The 14365-nt window shown below is 46.8% G+C and overlaps 1 protein-coding gene across 3 annotated transcripts in view; it reads right to left on the bottom strand.

Moving 5' to 3' along the window:
* CYB5R4 (cytochrome b5 reductase 4) overlaps positions 1-14365 on the bottom strand; it is a 544645-nt gene that overhangs the window by 290416 nt on the left and 239864 nt on the right. For all 3 annotated transcript variants that reach the window (XM_073675649.1, XM_073675652.1, XM_073675651.1), the window contains exon 6: positions 12735-12792. In XM_073675649.1, coding sequence (XP_073531750.1) covers positions 12735-12792 — 58 coding nt within the window. The remainder of the gene's footprint in view (positions 1-12734; positions 12793-14365) is intronic.

The raw sequence follows: 14365 nt of genomic DNA, 5'->3' as shown, positions 1-14365 counted from the left end.
CTCCCTTTAACAGGAAGCAGGAAAGACTTGGTCAGCTGAGACAGAGATATATCCACCTCAGGAGAGGGAACCCAATTAATAACCATCTCCTTGGAACAGGGATATAGGGCATCAAAAAAACGCGTTCCTCGGAAGCGTTTATCCGGACACTGACGCTCCTTCTCCACCGCTTCGTTAAGTTCCTCATGCGCAGGTAATGTAGAACGAACACGGCGCGTCTTCTGATACAGACGGGCCGACCTAGACGGTCTTGTCGGCTCTTCAGACAGCTCTAATACTTCCCGCATGTCCTTAATAAGCCCATCTACACGACCCGAAAGAGAAACAGAGCGATCCTGTTGATCCTCCTCTTCGGACTCAGAAATTTCATCAACCGAATCTGTTGGTGAATCCGAAGCCTCTGATGCGCTCTGCGAGGGAGACAACGCCACCATAGTCTTGTGGCGCTTTTTACCTCGTGGCATTGGGTGTGATCTAGCTGACACCCACTGTCCCAGGAGACTAGAGAGACTATTAATGGAGCGAGTGAGCGCCTCCACTTTAACATCACTGAGCGTTGAACTTGATGTAGTAGAAGGCCTGAGTGTATCAGAGGCGTGCGACTGAACCTGAAACGGATCAGGAGACCGATCCGCACTCCCAGGCCCCTGATCCGACATGCCACCCACACCAGATGCCAGGATGTACAACAAGGATGGCAAAAAAAGTGTAAAAGCTGCACAGCCTGTTTTCAAAACTCACTCTTTTTTTTTTTTTTTTTTTATATATGCGTCAGGCTCTGAGGGGTTAAAGCTCACCCTTAGAAAAGAGCTACCCCAGAAAGCCGAGCAAAAATCAATAGGGGGAAACTCCCTTAAACACCATGTGTTTCCCCTAAAGTTCCACTTTTTCAGAAGGGGTTAACATCACAGCAACTATAATACTACGCTGCCTAAAAGGTCAGTGAAGTAAATAGCTTTAGGAGAGAAAGCGGCAGTGCTCACGAGGACTCCTAATAGGTAGCCGAAGTGACAGCACTGACAAAGGACCCCTGCCAGAGGCAGAGGGGGTACTGCGGCGACCGCTCCTCCTGAGTGTGTCGCTTCTCTTTTTTTTTTTTTTATATATATGCGTCAGGCTCTGAAGGGTTAAAGCTCACTCTTAGAAAAGAGCTACCCCAGAAATGCCGAGCAAAAAATCAAAGGAAGAAATTCCTTTAAACACCATGTGTTTCCCCTAAAGCTCCACTTGTTCAGAAGGGGTTAACATCACAGCAACTATAATACTACGCTGCCTAAAAAGGTCAGTGAAGTAAATAGCTTTAGGAGGGAAAGCGGCAGTGCTCACGAGGACTCCTAATAGGTAGCCGAAGTGACAGCACTGACAACGAACCTCTGCCAGAGGCAGAGGGGACTCACCGGTACTGCAGCGACCGCTCCTCCTGAGTGTGTGGACGGATGGACGGGGAGCAGAGAGCAGGAGATGCCGCTGGACGCCGGAGGGAGAAGCAGGGACTGCCAGCACGTGCTCAACCAAGCACTTCCTGTCTAAGTAATGACGGCAGGAAGCCAGGAGACGCTAAGCCACGCCCCCACTAGGCCACGCCCACTAGGCCACGCCCCCGCCAAAGCCCGCGCTTATTCAAAAAACGAGGGCAGAAAACTTCCTACCTCTATGAAGGCAGGAAGCAAGTCAATAAAAGCCAGGAAACGCGCGCAAATACAGGGAGCTTCCTGCCTAAATGAAGGCAGGAAGCAAAAACGAAAAAGCATGGGCAAATAAAAAATAAAAATTACTGGCCTCCGTCTCTGCTCCCCAGTCAAGGCAGCGTCTGAAATAGACAAGAAACACACAGGCAGTACACTTGCCGTAGCCGTCAAAGATACTCTTTAGACCAAAGAGCACTTACCCGGCTGAATGCCACAGGGATCCTCAGGGATGTGTGGCGCCATGGCCCTTTGCTCCCCCCTATGGCGGAGCACGCAGGGACCCTCTCAGATGTGTGGTGTGCGCCTCCGCCAGGGAGCGCCCTGTATACCCCGGGGCCGGCAGGCATAAGTGGGAACCTCCTCAAGGGGTACACAGAGCTGCCAGGGGAGGGTCAAGGGTCTCAGCAGCGCCGAGACCCCTAGAGACCTCTAGACCACGGGGGGTCCAGGACTCGCTGGATATAAAATAACAAACTCTTCTGAGGAGCTGCCGAAGCAGCGACTATCCTCTGAGACCTCAGATAAAAAGACTGATGAACATGGGAGTAGGAAGAGCCTATATACTGGAGGGGCCGGTCGTCATTTTCCAATCTGAGGTGACTATCCTATGGGGCTCCGCCTACCCACGAAGTAGAGAATCTGTGTCTCCCTTCCTTCCCTTCTGCTGCTGAAATTCCCACGGTACAGCAGTGCCGTAAAGGACGTCTCCGGAGCTGCACTGACTGAATGCACTCCGGTGACCTCAGTCAGGGGCTCACGCTGCCGGGAGCGGATGTGTTCCCGGCAGTGTGAGCTTACAGCAGCCATGCACAGCTGTCACTATCTCCAGATGTGACAGCTGTGCATGGGAGATCAGCGCAGGAACGTGGACAGGTAACTATTTTTTTTTTAGTAAACTAAGAAATAAATAAAATGGTGTGTTTTATTTCAAATAAATAATTTTTTTCTGGGTGTAGTGTGTGTTTTTTATTTTTAACACTTTGTAGGTTAGTAATGGGGGTGTCTTATAGACGCCCATCATTACTAACCTGGGCTTCATGGCAGCTGGCGCTGACATGAACCCCACCACTATTACCCCCTGCCACCGCACCAGAGCAGCGTGGAAGAGCGAGGCTAAGTGCCAGAATTGGCGCATCCTATGGATGCGCCATTTCTGGGGCAGATGGCGGCTGGTGTTTCTAGCCTGGGAGGGGGCCATTTTAATAGCTAGTAAAGGCTAGGTATTCAGCTGGGGGCTGATATTAGTAGCCTGGGAAGCTCCGTGGGTATTACCCCCTTCCCAGGTTTCAAACATCTGCCCCAGCCATCTGCTTAACCTCCGCTAGAGACTAAAATTATGGGGGATCCCAAGCCAATTTTATTTTTAATAAATCCTTTATTTTAACACTAAATGACACTTGAGGGGTTAATAAAGATGCAGTCCCTAAATTATTATTTATTTTTAAATTAATTTTTCCCAAAAATTTTGACGTGGGCTTTGCCATATTTTTGTATGCCAGCCAGGTACAGCAGGCAGGAACGGGCTGCCCCCAACTCCCAGCTGCCTATTTGTACCTGGCCGGACACAACAATATAGGGAAGCCCTTTTTTTTTTTAATTATTTCATGAAATAATTTAAAAAAAATTGACGTGGGGCTTCGCCCTGTTTTTGTGTCCAGCCAGGTACAACTAGGCAGCTGGGTGCTGGAATTCGCAGCGCTGGGAGGCCCAAGCTTTCTGGGCCACCCGCGCTGCAAATTGAAGCCCGCAGCCACCCCGGAAAATGGCGCGTTCATAGAAGCGCCATCTTCTGGCGCTGTACCCAACTCATCCAGGGCCCTGGTGCGGTGGCTCACTGGGTAATAAAGGGGTTAGGGCCAGCTTGGCATTATCAGCTGGCCCTAAGCCCGAAATTCATGGGGTCACGCCAATATTAGACATGACCACCATGAATTTCTAGTTAAGTATTTAAAAAAAACACAACACCCAGAAAAAAGTCCTTTAATTGAAATAAACACACAATTCTTTATTGTTCTAAATTAAACTATACTTACCATCACGCCCATTCCAGCTGAAGCCAACGATCTCCTGCAATAAAAGAAAAATAAAGCAACATCATCCTTACCTTTCCATGGTTCCCAGGACAGCTCCAGCTCTGCTACATCGAGATCACAGGCTGGACCGCAGCAGAAAGCTGCCATCCAGCCTGTCATCCCGCACACACTGAGAAGCGCAGGCATGCTTGCGCTCCTCAGTGTCTCGCTGTGATGGCATCCAGATGAGCCGAGGTCATGTCCAATGAACTCGGCTCACCTCATGCACGTCACTGACAGCGTGGGAAAATTCTCCTGCACTCAGCGCTTCAGCGTGAGAATTCTCCCACGCTGTCAGTGACGTGCATGAGGTGAGCCGAGTTCATTGGACATGACCTCGGCTCATCTTTATGCCGTCACAGAGAGACACTGAGGAGCGCAAGCATGCCTGCGCTTCTCAGTGTGTGCGGGATGACAGGCTGGATGGCAGCGTTCTGCTGCGGTCCAGCCTGTCATCTCGATGTAGCAGAGCTGGAGCCGTCGTGGGAACCATGGAAAGGTAAGGATGAGGTTGCTTTATTATTTTTCATTTATTGCAGGAGATCGCTGGCTTCAGCTGGAATGGGCGTGATGGTAAGTATGGTTTAATTTAGAACAATAAAGAATTGTGTGTTTATTTCAATTAAAGGATTTTTTTCTGGGTGTTTGTGTTTTTTTTTTAACTTTGACTATGGGGTTAGTAATGGGGGTGTCTTATAGACGCCTCTCCATTACTAACCTGGGCTTGATGTCAGCTGGAATTATAAGCGGATATCAACCCCTGCCCTATTACCCCACTGCCACCGCTACAGGGCAGTGGAAAGAGCGAGGCTAAGTGCCAGAATTGGCGCATCCTATGGATGCGCCATTTCTGGGGCGGCTGACGGCTGGTGTTTCTAGCCTGGGAGGGGGCCAATATTCATGGCACCCTTCCTGGGCTATTAATATCAGCCCCCAGCTGTCTGCCTAGCCTTTGCTAGCTATTAAATTAGGGGGGACCCCACGTCATTTTTTTGGGGGGGTCCCCCATTTTAATAGCTAGTAAAGGCTAGGTATTCCGCTGGGGGCTGATATTAGTAGCCTGGGAAGCTTGGTGGGTATTACCCCCTTCCCAGGCTTGAAACATCTGCCCCATCTGTCTGCTTAACCTCCGCTAGAGCCTAAAATTACGGGAAACCCTACGCCAATTTTTTTTTAAATAAATCCTTTATTTTAACACTAAATGACAAGTACAGTAATCAACACTGTCACTGTACTTCATATATATGTGACTGACATGTTTCTATCTTTCTAATCTATGTGTGATGCTCTATTCTTTCTGTTATAAATTGTCGGGTACCGTTGCTGAATTGCCGGCCGGCTTTTTTAAAGAGACGGTGCATGAAAACACTATTATTTTTTTTAATAAATCCTTTACACTAAATGACAAGTACAGTAATCAACACTGTCACTGTACTTCATATATATGTGACTGACATGTTTCTATCTGTCTAATTTATGTGTGTTGTTCTATTCTTTCTGTTGTAAATTGTCAGGTACCGGTGTATGCCGCTGATGAATTGCCGGCTTTTCGCGTAATACATTCTACATTATTCTTAGTTGTTTTACTTCATGTAGAATTAACCTACAAGGAAAGAAAGGGTTTATTTTCATTCCGATATTTCTGTCCCATTGACTTGCATTGGTTTCCGGTATCGGAATCGGCGATATCCGATACTTTTTGGGTATCGGTCCGATCCAATCCGATACGATATTTCCTGATATTGGAAGGTATCGCTCAACTACTACTAAAGAGTAGTGTTGAGCGATACCTTCTGATATCGGGAAATATCGTATCGGATTGGATCGGACCGATACCCAAAAAGTATCGGATATCGCCGATTCCGATACCGGAAACCAATGCAAGTCAATGGGACAGAAATATCGGAATGAAAATAAACCCTTTCTTTCCTTGTAGGTTAATTCTACATGAAGTAAAACAACTAAGAATAATGTAGAATGTATTACGCGAAAAGCCGGCAATTCATCAGCGGCATACACCGTACCCGACAATTTACAACAGAAAGAATAGAACAACACACATAGATTAGATAGATAGAAACAGGTCAGTCACATATATATGAAGCACAGTGACAGTGTTGCTTACTGTACTTGTCATTTAGTGGAAAGGATTTATTAAAAAAAATAATAGTGTTTTCATGCACCGTCTCTTTAAAAAAGCCGGCCGGCAATTCAGCAACGGTACCCGACAATTTATAACAGAAAGAATAGAGCATCACACATAGATTAGAAAGATAGAAACATGTCAGTCACATATATATGAAGTACAGTGACAGTGTTGATTACTGTACTTGTCATTTAGTGTTAAAATAAAGGATTTATTTAAAAAAAAATTGGCGTAGGGTTCCCCGTAATTTTAGGCTCTAGCGGAGGTTAAGCAGACAGCTGGGGCAGATGTTTGAAGCCTGGGAAGGGGGTAATACCCACGGAGCTTCCCAGGCTACTAATATCAGCCCCCAGCGGAATACCTAGCCTTTACTAGCTATTAAAATGGGGGACCCCCCCAAAAAATGACGTGGGGTCCCCCCTAATTTAATAGCTAGCAAAGGCTAGGCAGACAGCTGGGGGCTGATATTAATAGCCCAGGAAGGGTGCCATGAATATTGGCCCCCTCCCAGGCTAGAAACACAAGCCGTCAGCCGCCCCAGAAATGGCGCATCCACAGGATGCGCCAATTCTGGCACTTAGCCTCGCTCTTCCCACTGCCCTGTAGTGGTGGCAGTGGGGTAATAGGGCAGGGGTTGATATCAGCTTATAATGCCAGCTGACATCAAGCCCAGGTTAGTAATGGAGAGGCGTCTATAAGACACCCCCATTACTAACCCCATAGACAAAGTAAAAAAAAAACACAAACACCCAGAATAAAATCCTTTAATTGAAATAAACACACAATTCTTTATTGTTCTAAATTAAACCATACTTACCATCACGCCCATTCCAGCTGAAGCCAACGATCTCCTGCAATAAAAGAAAAATAATAAAGCTACCTCATCCTTACCTTTCCATGGTTCCCACGACGGCTCCAGCTCTGCTACATCGAGATGACAGGCTGGACCGCAGCAGAACGCTGCCATCCAGCCTGTCATCCCGCACACACTGAGAAGCGCAGGCATGCTTGCGCTCCTAAGTGTCTCTCTGTGACGGCATAAAGATGAGCCGAGGTCATGTCCAATGAACTCGGCTCACCTCATGCACGTCACTGACAGCGTGGGAAAATTCTCCTGCACTCAGCGCTTCAGCGTGAGAATTTTCCCACGCTGTCAGTGACGTGCATGAGGTGAGTTCATGTCCAATGAATTCAGCTGACCTCATGCACGTCACTGACAGTGTGGGAGAATTCTCACGCTGAAGCGCTGAGTGCAGGAGAATTTTCCCACGCTGTCAGTGACGTGCATGAGGTGAGCCGAGTTCATTGGACATGACCTCGGCTCATCTGGATGCCGTCACAGCGAGACACTGAGGAGCGCAAGCATGCCTGCGCTTCTCAGTGTGTGCGGGATGACAGGCTGGATGGCAGCTTTCTGCTGCGGTCCAGCCTGTCATCTCGATGTAGCAGAGCTGGAGCTGTCCTGGGAACCATGGAAAGGTAAGGATGATGTTGCTTTATTATTTTTCTTTTATTGCAGGAGATCGTTGGCTTCAGCTGGAATGGGCGTGATGGTAAGTATGGTTTAATTTAGAACAATAAAGAATTGTGTGTTTATTTCAATTAAAGGATTTTATTCTGGGTGCCCCAGATGGCTGGGGCAGATGTTTGAAGCCTGGGAAGGGGGTAATACCCACGGAGCTTCCCAGGCTACCAGTATCAGCCCCCAGCTGAATACCTAGCCTTTACTAGCTAATAAAATGGGAGACCCCCCAAAAAAAATGACGTGGGGTCCCCCCTATTTTTAATAGCTAGCAAAGGCTAGGCAGACAGCTGGGGGCTGATATTAATAGCCCAGGAAGGGTGCCATGAATATTGGCCCCCTCCCAGGCTAGAAACACCAGCCGTCAGCCGCCCCAGAAATGGCGCATCCATAGGATGCGCCAATTCTGGCACTTAGCCTCGCTCTTCCACGCTGCCCTGGTGCGGTGGCAGGGGGTAATAGTGGTGGGGTTCATGTCAGCGCCAGCTGCCATGAAGCCCAGGTTAGTAATGATGGGCGTCTATAAGACACCCCCATTACTAACCTACAAAGTGTTAAAAATTAAAAACACACACTACACCCAAAAAAAAAATTATTTATTTGAAATAAAACACACCATTTTATTTATTTCTTAGTTTACTAAAAAAAAAATAGTTACCTGTCCACGTTCCTGCGCTGATCTCCCATGCACAGCTGTCACATCTGGAGATGGTGACAGCGGTGCATGGCTGCTGTAAGCTCACACTCCCGGGAACATGTCCGCTCCCGGCAGCGTGAGCCCCTGACTGAGGTCACCGGAGTGCATTCAGTCAGCGCAGCTCCGGAGACGTCCTTTACGGCATTGCTGTACCGTGGGAATTTCTCACGGTACAGCGGGGCCGTAAAGCAGCTAACCGGAGCAGTACTGCCTGAACTCCGGCGAACCCGCTTATGCAATGACGGGGCTGCTTTACGGCCTTGTCATTCTAGCGGCGGCAGCGGTTCAGAGCAGTCACATTCTATGTGGCTGCTCTAAACTGGAGATCATCGTGGGACACTCGTGGACTACTACGGAGGGGTAAGGATAAGGTTGTGGTTTATTATTTTAGATTTTATTACAGGAGATCGATGGCTTCGGGGAATTAGGTGTCTAGGTGAGTATAGGTGTAGTTTTTTATTTTTTACTTTATTTTAGGTGGCGATCGGCAGGGACAGGTAATGTATAAACTAATTTATTGTAGGTAACCACTGGCCACCAATGACATGTATTCAAAATTTATTGGGGACCATGGGGCAGTTTAAATAGCAGGATCAGGCTGATGGGAACTACTGCTCCCATCAAGCTGATCCTGCTGGCACGAGTGGACGGGTTACAGACATAGGCCGATGGGAGTAGTAGTGTCACATCGGCCTATGTTTGCCTGCACGCAGACACCGGCAGACATCGCACAGACACCGCACACACCCACAGACATCGCACAGACACCGCGCACACCCGCACACATCGCACAGACACCCACACACACTAATCATGACGGGTCTGGGAGGTGAGGCTGACCTGTGCGGCCGTGGGAAAGTTTATGTGAGTTCATGCAATGCAGTCAAGCATGAACTCACATGAACCCTCCGAGGGCACCGCGGCGACTTCAAATGAACAGCTGATCGGCATCACCTGATACCTCAGCTGTTCATTTGAAATAACCGGCGGGAAAGCGCAGCACAGAACGGGAAAGCCGGCGGTGAAGTCTTTTCACTGCCGGCTTCCCCGCCCGGGTCCTTCGCTCCCCGCTCCTTGGTGCTGCGCTCCCCGCCCGGTCCTAACTTACGATCGGGATGGGAGGTGGCGAGGGGAGCGGAGGATCGGGGTGGGAGGCTGCGGGGAAGCAGTATGGGGCTGTGTGATTGTTTAAAAGCCGGCGGCTTTTTACCGCCCGCCGGCTTTTAAACAATCAGGAGAATTCTCTCAAGCTGGGATGGCATTCTGATGACAGGCTGGATCGCAGCTGAGCGCTGCCATCCAGTTTGTCATCCTTCAGAGACACTGCAGAGCGTAGACATTATGGGAACTTCCGATTCCGGTATTCGATATTCTAAAAGTATCGGAATTAAGTATCGGAATTCCGATACCGCGAATATCGGCCGATACCCGATATTTCAGTATCGGAATGCTCAACACTACTAAAGAGTGATCTTTTCAATTTCATGCTTTCCATTACGTCCCAGTAGAATGAATCACACTTTCATAATAATAAAAATGACAACAATGAGTAGCGCTGCTTCTTCACATCCACAACTTGCACAGAGTATTCTGAATCTATCACATACTGTAACATACAGAAATAGATGTAGCTGAAAGGTTCTGTCCATTCAAACAGTGCTTGGATTTAGCAGTTCGGAGTTTGTCAGATGTCGCAATTCTGGAGTTAATAATAATAGAAAACGCAGCACTACTGGACCTGGGTGCATGAGTAGGGTCCAAAGCCGTGAAGATATATAGATAATCTCAGCACACCAAACGATAAAATTAGATATTTTTATTGGCAGTCCACAGTAATAGACGTTTCGGTCGGCAAGACCTTCATCAGTGTACCAATTACTGGGAAGTGGGGCAAAGGATTGGAAGGCACGGTGTCCCAATGATGGGATTCCTAAGGTGCTGTATGGGAGAGGATGCTGGCGTGACCGCGGTATCCACCGTTTCTATCGTACCCAACGCCTCAAAACCCATTTTGCCAACACTCCATCCGCCACTACACCTCCTGAACCCACGGCATGCATCACGTCCCAGGATTTAGGTCGTAGATCCAAGAGTAAATATAGACCCCCCCCCGAGGGACACATGCATTAGAGACCTTCATTGGGTTCATAGATGGGGCATTTCAACAATTACGCTCCAATATTGACAGGGGTAAGGTACATTACCAAGCCAACCTAACTGTTCTTGACCGACAGGCCTTACGGAGGCTACAGGAAGATAAAGATCTAATTATTAAACCGGCGGATAAAGGAGGGGTCATCGTGGTCATGAACAAATGCGATTATATCGCAGAAATTCAGAGACAACTAAACAATGAGTCCAGATATCGGAAACTACCCAAGGATCCTACAACACAGACCCACTCCCGCATAACCTCCATCCTACAACGCTTCCTGACGGCAAATGTAATTGACCTCAAAACGTATGACTACTTAATCAACCAGCACCCGATTATTCCAGTATTTTACCTAAAATCCACAAGAGCCTAACCCGACCCCCTGGTCGCCCCATAGTGGCCTCTACAGATTCACTGTTATCACCACTCTCAATCTTTCTAGAAAAAATTCTCACACCACTAATCCAGAAAAGTCCATCTTACTTACTAGACACAGGGGCCTTCTTGGATACCATAATAGAACTTAAGCAAGTTCCCCCTGAAGCCATTTTAGTATCTTTTGATGTAACGAGCCTCTATACCTCTATTCCCCATGATCAAGGTATTCAGGCGGTAGAACTGATGCTGAGGGACTCACAGACTGATCCATCTATCATCGATCTGGCTATAGAATTATTAACCTTGGTCCTTACGCATAACTATTTCCTTTTTCAAGACACATTCTTCCTGCAAATCAAAGGGACCGCCATGGGATCTATGCAAATTGTTACATAGCTGCCTTCGAGGCACAAATTGTATATAACAATCAACTGTTCCAGGAGCATTCCATTTTATGGAAACGCTACATAGACAATATCTTTTGCATCTGGGGGGGCTCAAAGGAGACTCTAGAAGAATTCTCCAGTTTCCTCAATTCGGCATGGCCCGACTTAAAGTTCACCATGCGTCACCATCCTTGGCAGATCAGTTTCCTTGACACTCTAGTCATCAAGGACAAAACGGGTAATCTAACTACTGATATTTATAGGAAACCTACAGACCGCAACACTTTGCTGCATTTTTCTAGTAACCATCCAGCCGTCTATTACTGTGGACTGCCAATAAAAATAGCTAATTTAAAAAAAAAAAAAAAAAAACGCCCTACACCAGCGGTGGATACCGCGGTCACGCCAGAATCCTCTCCCATACAGCACCTAAGGAATCCCAACATTGGGACACCGTGCCTTCCAATCCTTTGCCCCACTTCCCAGTAATTGGTACACTGATGAAGGTCTTGCCGACCGAAACGTCTATTACTGTGGACTGCCAATAAAAATATCTAATTTTATCATTTGGTGTGCTAGGATTATCTAGATATCTGCAATTCTGGAGTTGACACAAAACAAGTTGACGTCGTTGTGTTATCTGACATTTTCTGAAGTTTTGTAAGTAATGTTACCGTAGACTAGCTTAGAAAGTTCTGTACAAAATAGTTAAAACAGATAAATTGTAAATTCAGCTCTGCTCCATTCATAAATATCTAGATGGGAACTTGCAATAAACAGTCATTTTCTGAAGTGGATTACCCATGGGCAATCGCTAATATTAGTCTTTAGGAAGTAAGGAGAAATTTAGGGCCTGTTCACACGATGCGTTTGCGGTCTGTTTTCTTTTACCACGATTTTTCAAAAATTGCAGGCAAAGAAAAGCATTGCAAACGCATTATTTGAACAAGGGCTTAACGGTTTATTTAGCAATATTTAGCAAATTGTAAGTTTGCTATATGTAGCATTTGTAAGATATAGCATACATTAGTTGTTTTTTGGCAACATCTGTAATATCACAGTGGGTACTACATAAAACTATAACCTCCTAATCTTTACTCTTTTTAATCTTTAGCCATAGCATTATTATGGTGCAAGAATACAAATTCAGCCCTTCTACATCCAGTTCTGTAGCTATATATTTTCGGGGAGCATGTTTTAGGGCAAGAAGAAAATTGTTACATTATTTAATGTTTTGACAAGCTTTAGAACCTGAAATAGTAACAGCAAACTGGGCTGGATTAAGTGTTCTACCCCACAACAGGGGCGGATTCACAGCCATACTGCTTAGTACTTAGTATAGTATCCTCCATTCTGCTGATTCTAAAGGTGTGTTACTAAGAGATAGGTGAACAGGATCTCCTCCTCTCAAAGTGTGCTGTCTATTGAAAAGACTACAGCAACTATTCTCCATCCACTTGGGTAGAATGTGCAGAGAAGAATATAGTAAAAAATACAAGTCATATCACCAAAATAGCACTACTCTCCTTCTATACACAACAATGTATCTTGAAAAGTCAAATAAAACAAAACACTGAAATCAGGAGATGTAGTTCATTACTTCCCTGCATTTGACCATAGTCTACGGGTCCAGTAATTGACAACCTATAGTGAATTTTGGATAGCGCAGCGTGTTGTTATACTTTCTTACCTTTTGTTTGGTATAGATAACTATAGTCACTGTAGAATCTGTTTGGAACCAGTCATATCTGCAGAAAATATAAAAATGAATAAACTGTTAGATAAAACATTCAAAAGTTGCTTATTCCCTAATCGACGCTGGCAATACTGGAATGTTCTATTTGGGAAAAAGTTCCTGAAAATGGATGTTCCAGTACGTCCAGACGATCGTCCTTACACAAGAGCTGAGCCCAGTACAATCATCGTAGAAGATCAGTTTACCTGAAAGAGGAGATCCTGCTGCAACAGCCTGGGCTAGTGCAAGTACAATCTCTGGCTGCTTATCCCTATAGGTGCCGAGGTCAATAGCGACCACAGCGTGCACATGGTTGTGAGAGGCAGGGAGAAGTCCAGCTCAATTAGCAGCCATGTGCCGCAATTCCTAAAATGATGCTTATTTGTTCATTCTGCACCCAAAAATCTGAATAAGGCTACATTCACATTAATTGTATGCTGAGTAGTGATGAGCGAGCATGCTCGCTACTGCTTGGTACTCACACGAGCATCTCACTGCTCTACATGCTCGGCGCTCGCCGAGTATTTCCGGGGTTGCTCGGCGGGAGCTCCGGTCCCCTCCCTGCATGTTTGGCGCTCCTTAGAGCACCAATCAACATGCAGGGATTGCCTGCCACTCACTGTAATACCGTAGCCATGTTGGTTGTGGAATTACAGTGATTGGCTGGCCGTATAGCGTCATCGGGTCTATATCAGACCTGGTGCCGCCATGTTCGTCACAGTCACTGCGGAATTAGACAGTGTAGGGAGAGGTCCTGCTGCGTCAGGGAGAGATTTGCTTGTGTATTAGGTAGTGTAGGGAGAAAAACCGTACGTCACACATATCCATCTTAACAAACAGTCCTTTTGAGGACTAACTAATCCATCTGCAGAGATATCAGGCAGGCAGTGTATATAGGCAGGCAGGCAGGGTATATAGCAGAATGCAGTGCTTATAGCACAAGAGGCTCCATTCCAATTCTGCCTTCTGCTGCTGTTAGATATTTCTATACAAAGGCCCAGGTCTCAGGGGCCAGGAAAACTTTTCTTTGGATCTTAATCCTTATTATTTGCTTAACCGCTTCCCGACCGCCCACTGTAGATAAAAGTCCGCGCTGCCTGGATTCTGTGCAGCGCGGACGTTTAAAAACGGTGGGTGGTCCCGCAGTGCTCAGGACCCCCAGGATCTTGCAAGCGCTGCGGGAGCGGTGCAGAGTGATAGCTCTGACAGGGAACATCATCGGCACCTGATTGGATTAGGTCCCAGTGATGTTAACCCTTTGCTGTCTTCTATATGCCGCGATCTATAGTGATCGCGGCATATAGAAGACAGCAGGAGGAGAGGGGGTCGTCCACTTACCTCTCCGACGGCCCCCTTATACCTTCCAGGACCTGACGTTGCTATGGCAGCTGGAGGTCACATGACCGCCTCCAGATCTGCCATATATGGTGTCCTGCCTGGCTCAGCCTGCAGCTGAAGCCAGGCAGGAGACTGACTGTGAAACAGTCAGGGAAGATCTCATGTAATGTAATGGATGTCTATTACATTACATGAGATCAGTGATCGGAAAAATAAAAATTAATGTCCCATACAGGGACTAAGTAAAA

The sequence above is a fragment of the Phyllobates terribilis genome, unplaced genomic scaffold (assembly GCF_046119375.1).
Source record: "Phyllobates terribilis strain yellow unplaced genomic scaffold, ASM4611937v1 Scaffold_3__8_contigs__length_932513732, whole genome shotgun sequence".
Classification (NCBI taxonomy): domain Eukaryota; kingdom Metazoa; phylum Chordata; class Amphibia; order Anura; family Dendrobatidae; genus Phyllobates; species Phyllobates terribilis.
Note: the sequence above shows the minus strand (reverse complement) of the source record. Positions and strands in the feature narration are given on the sequence as shown.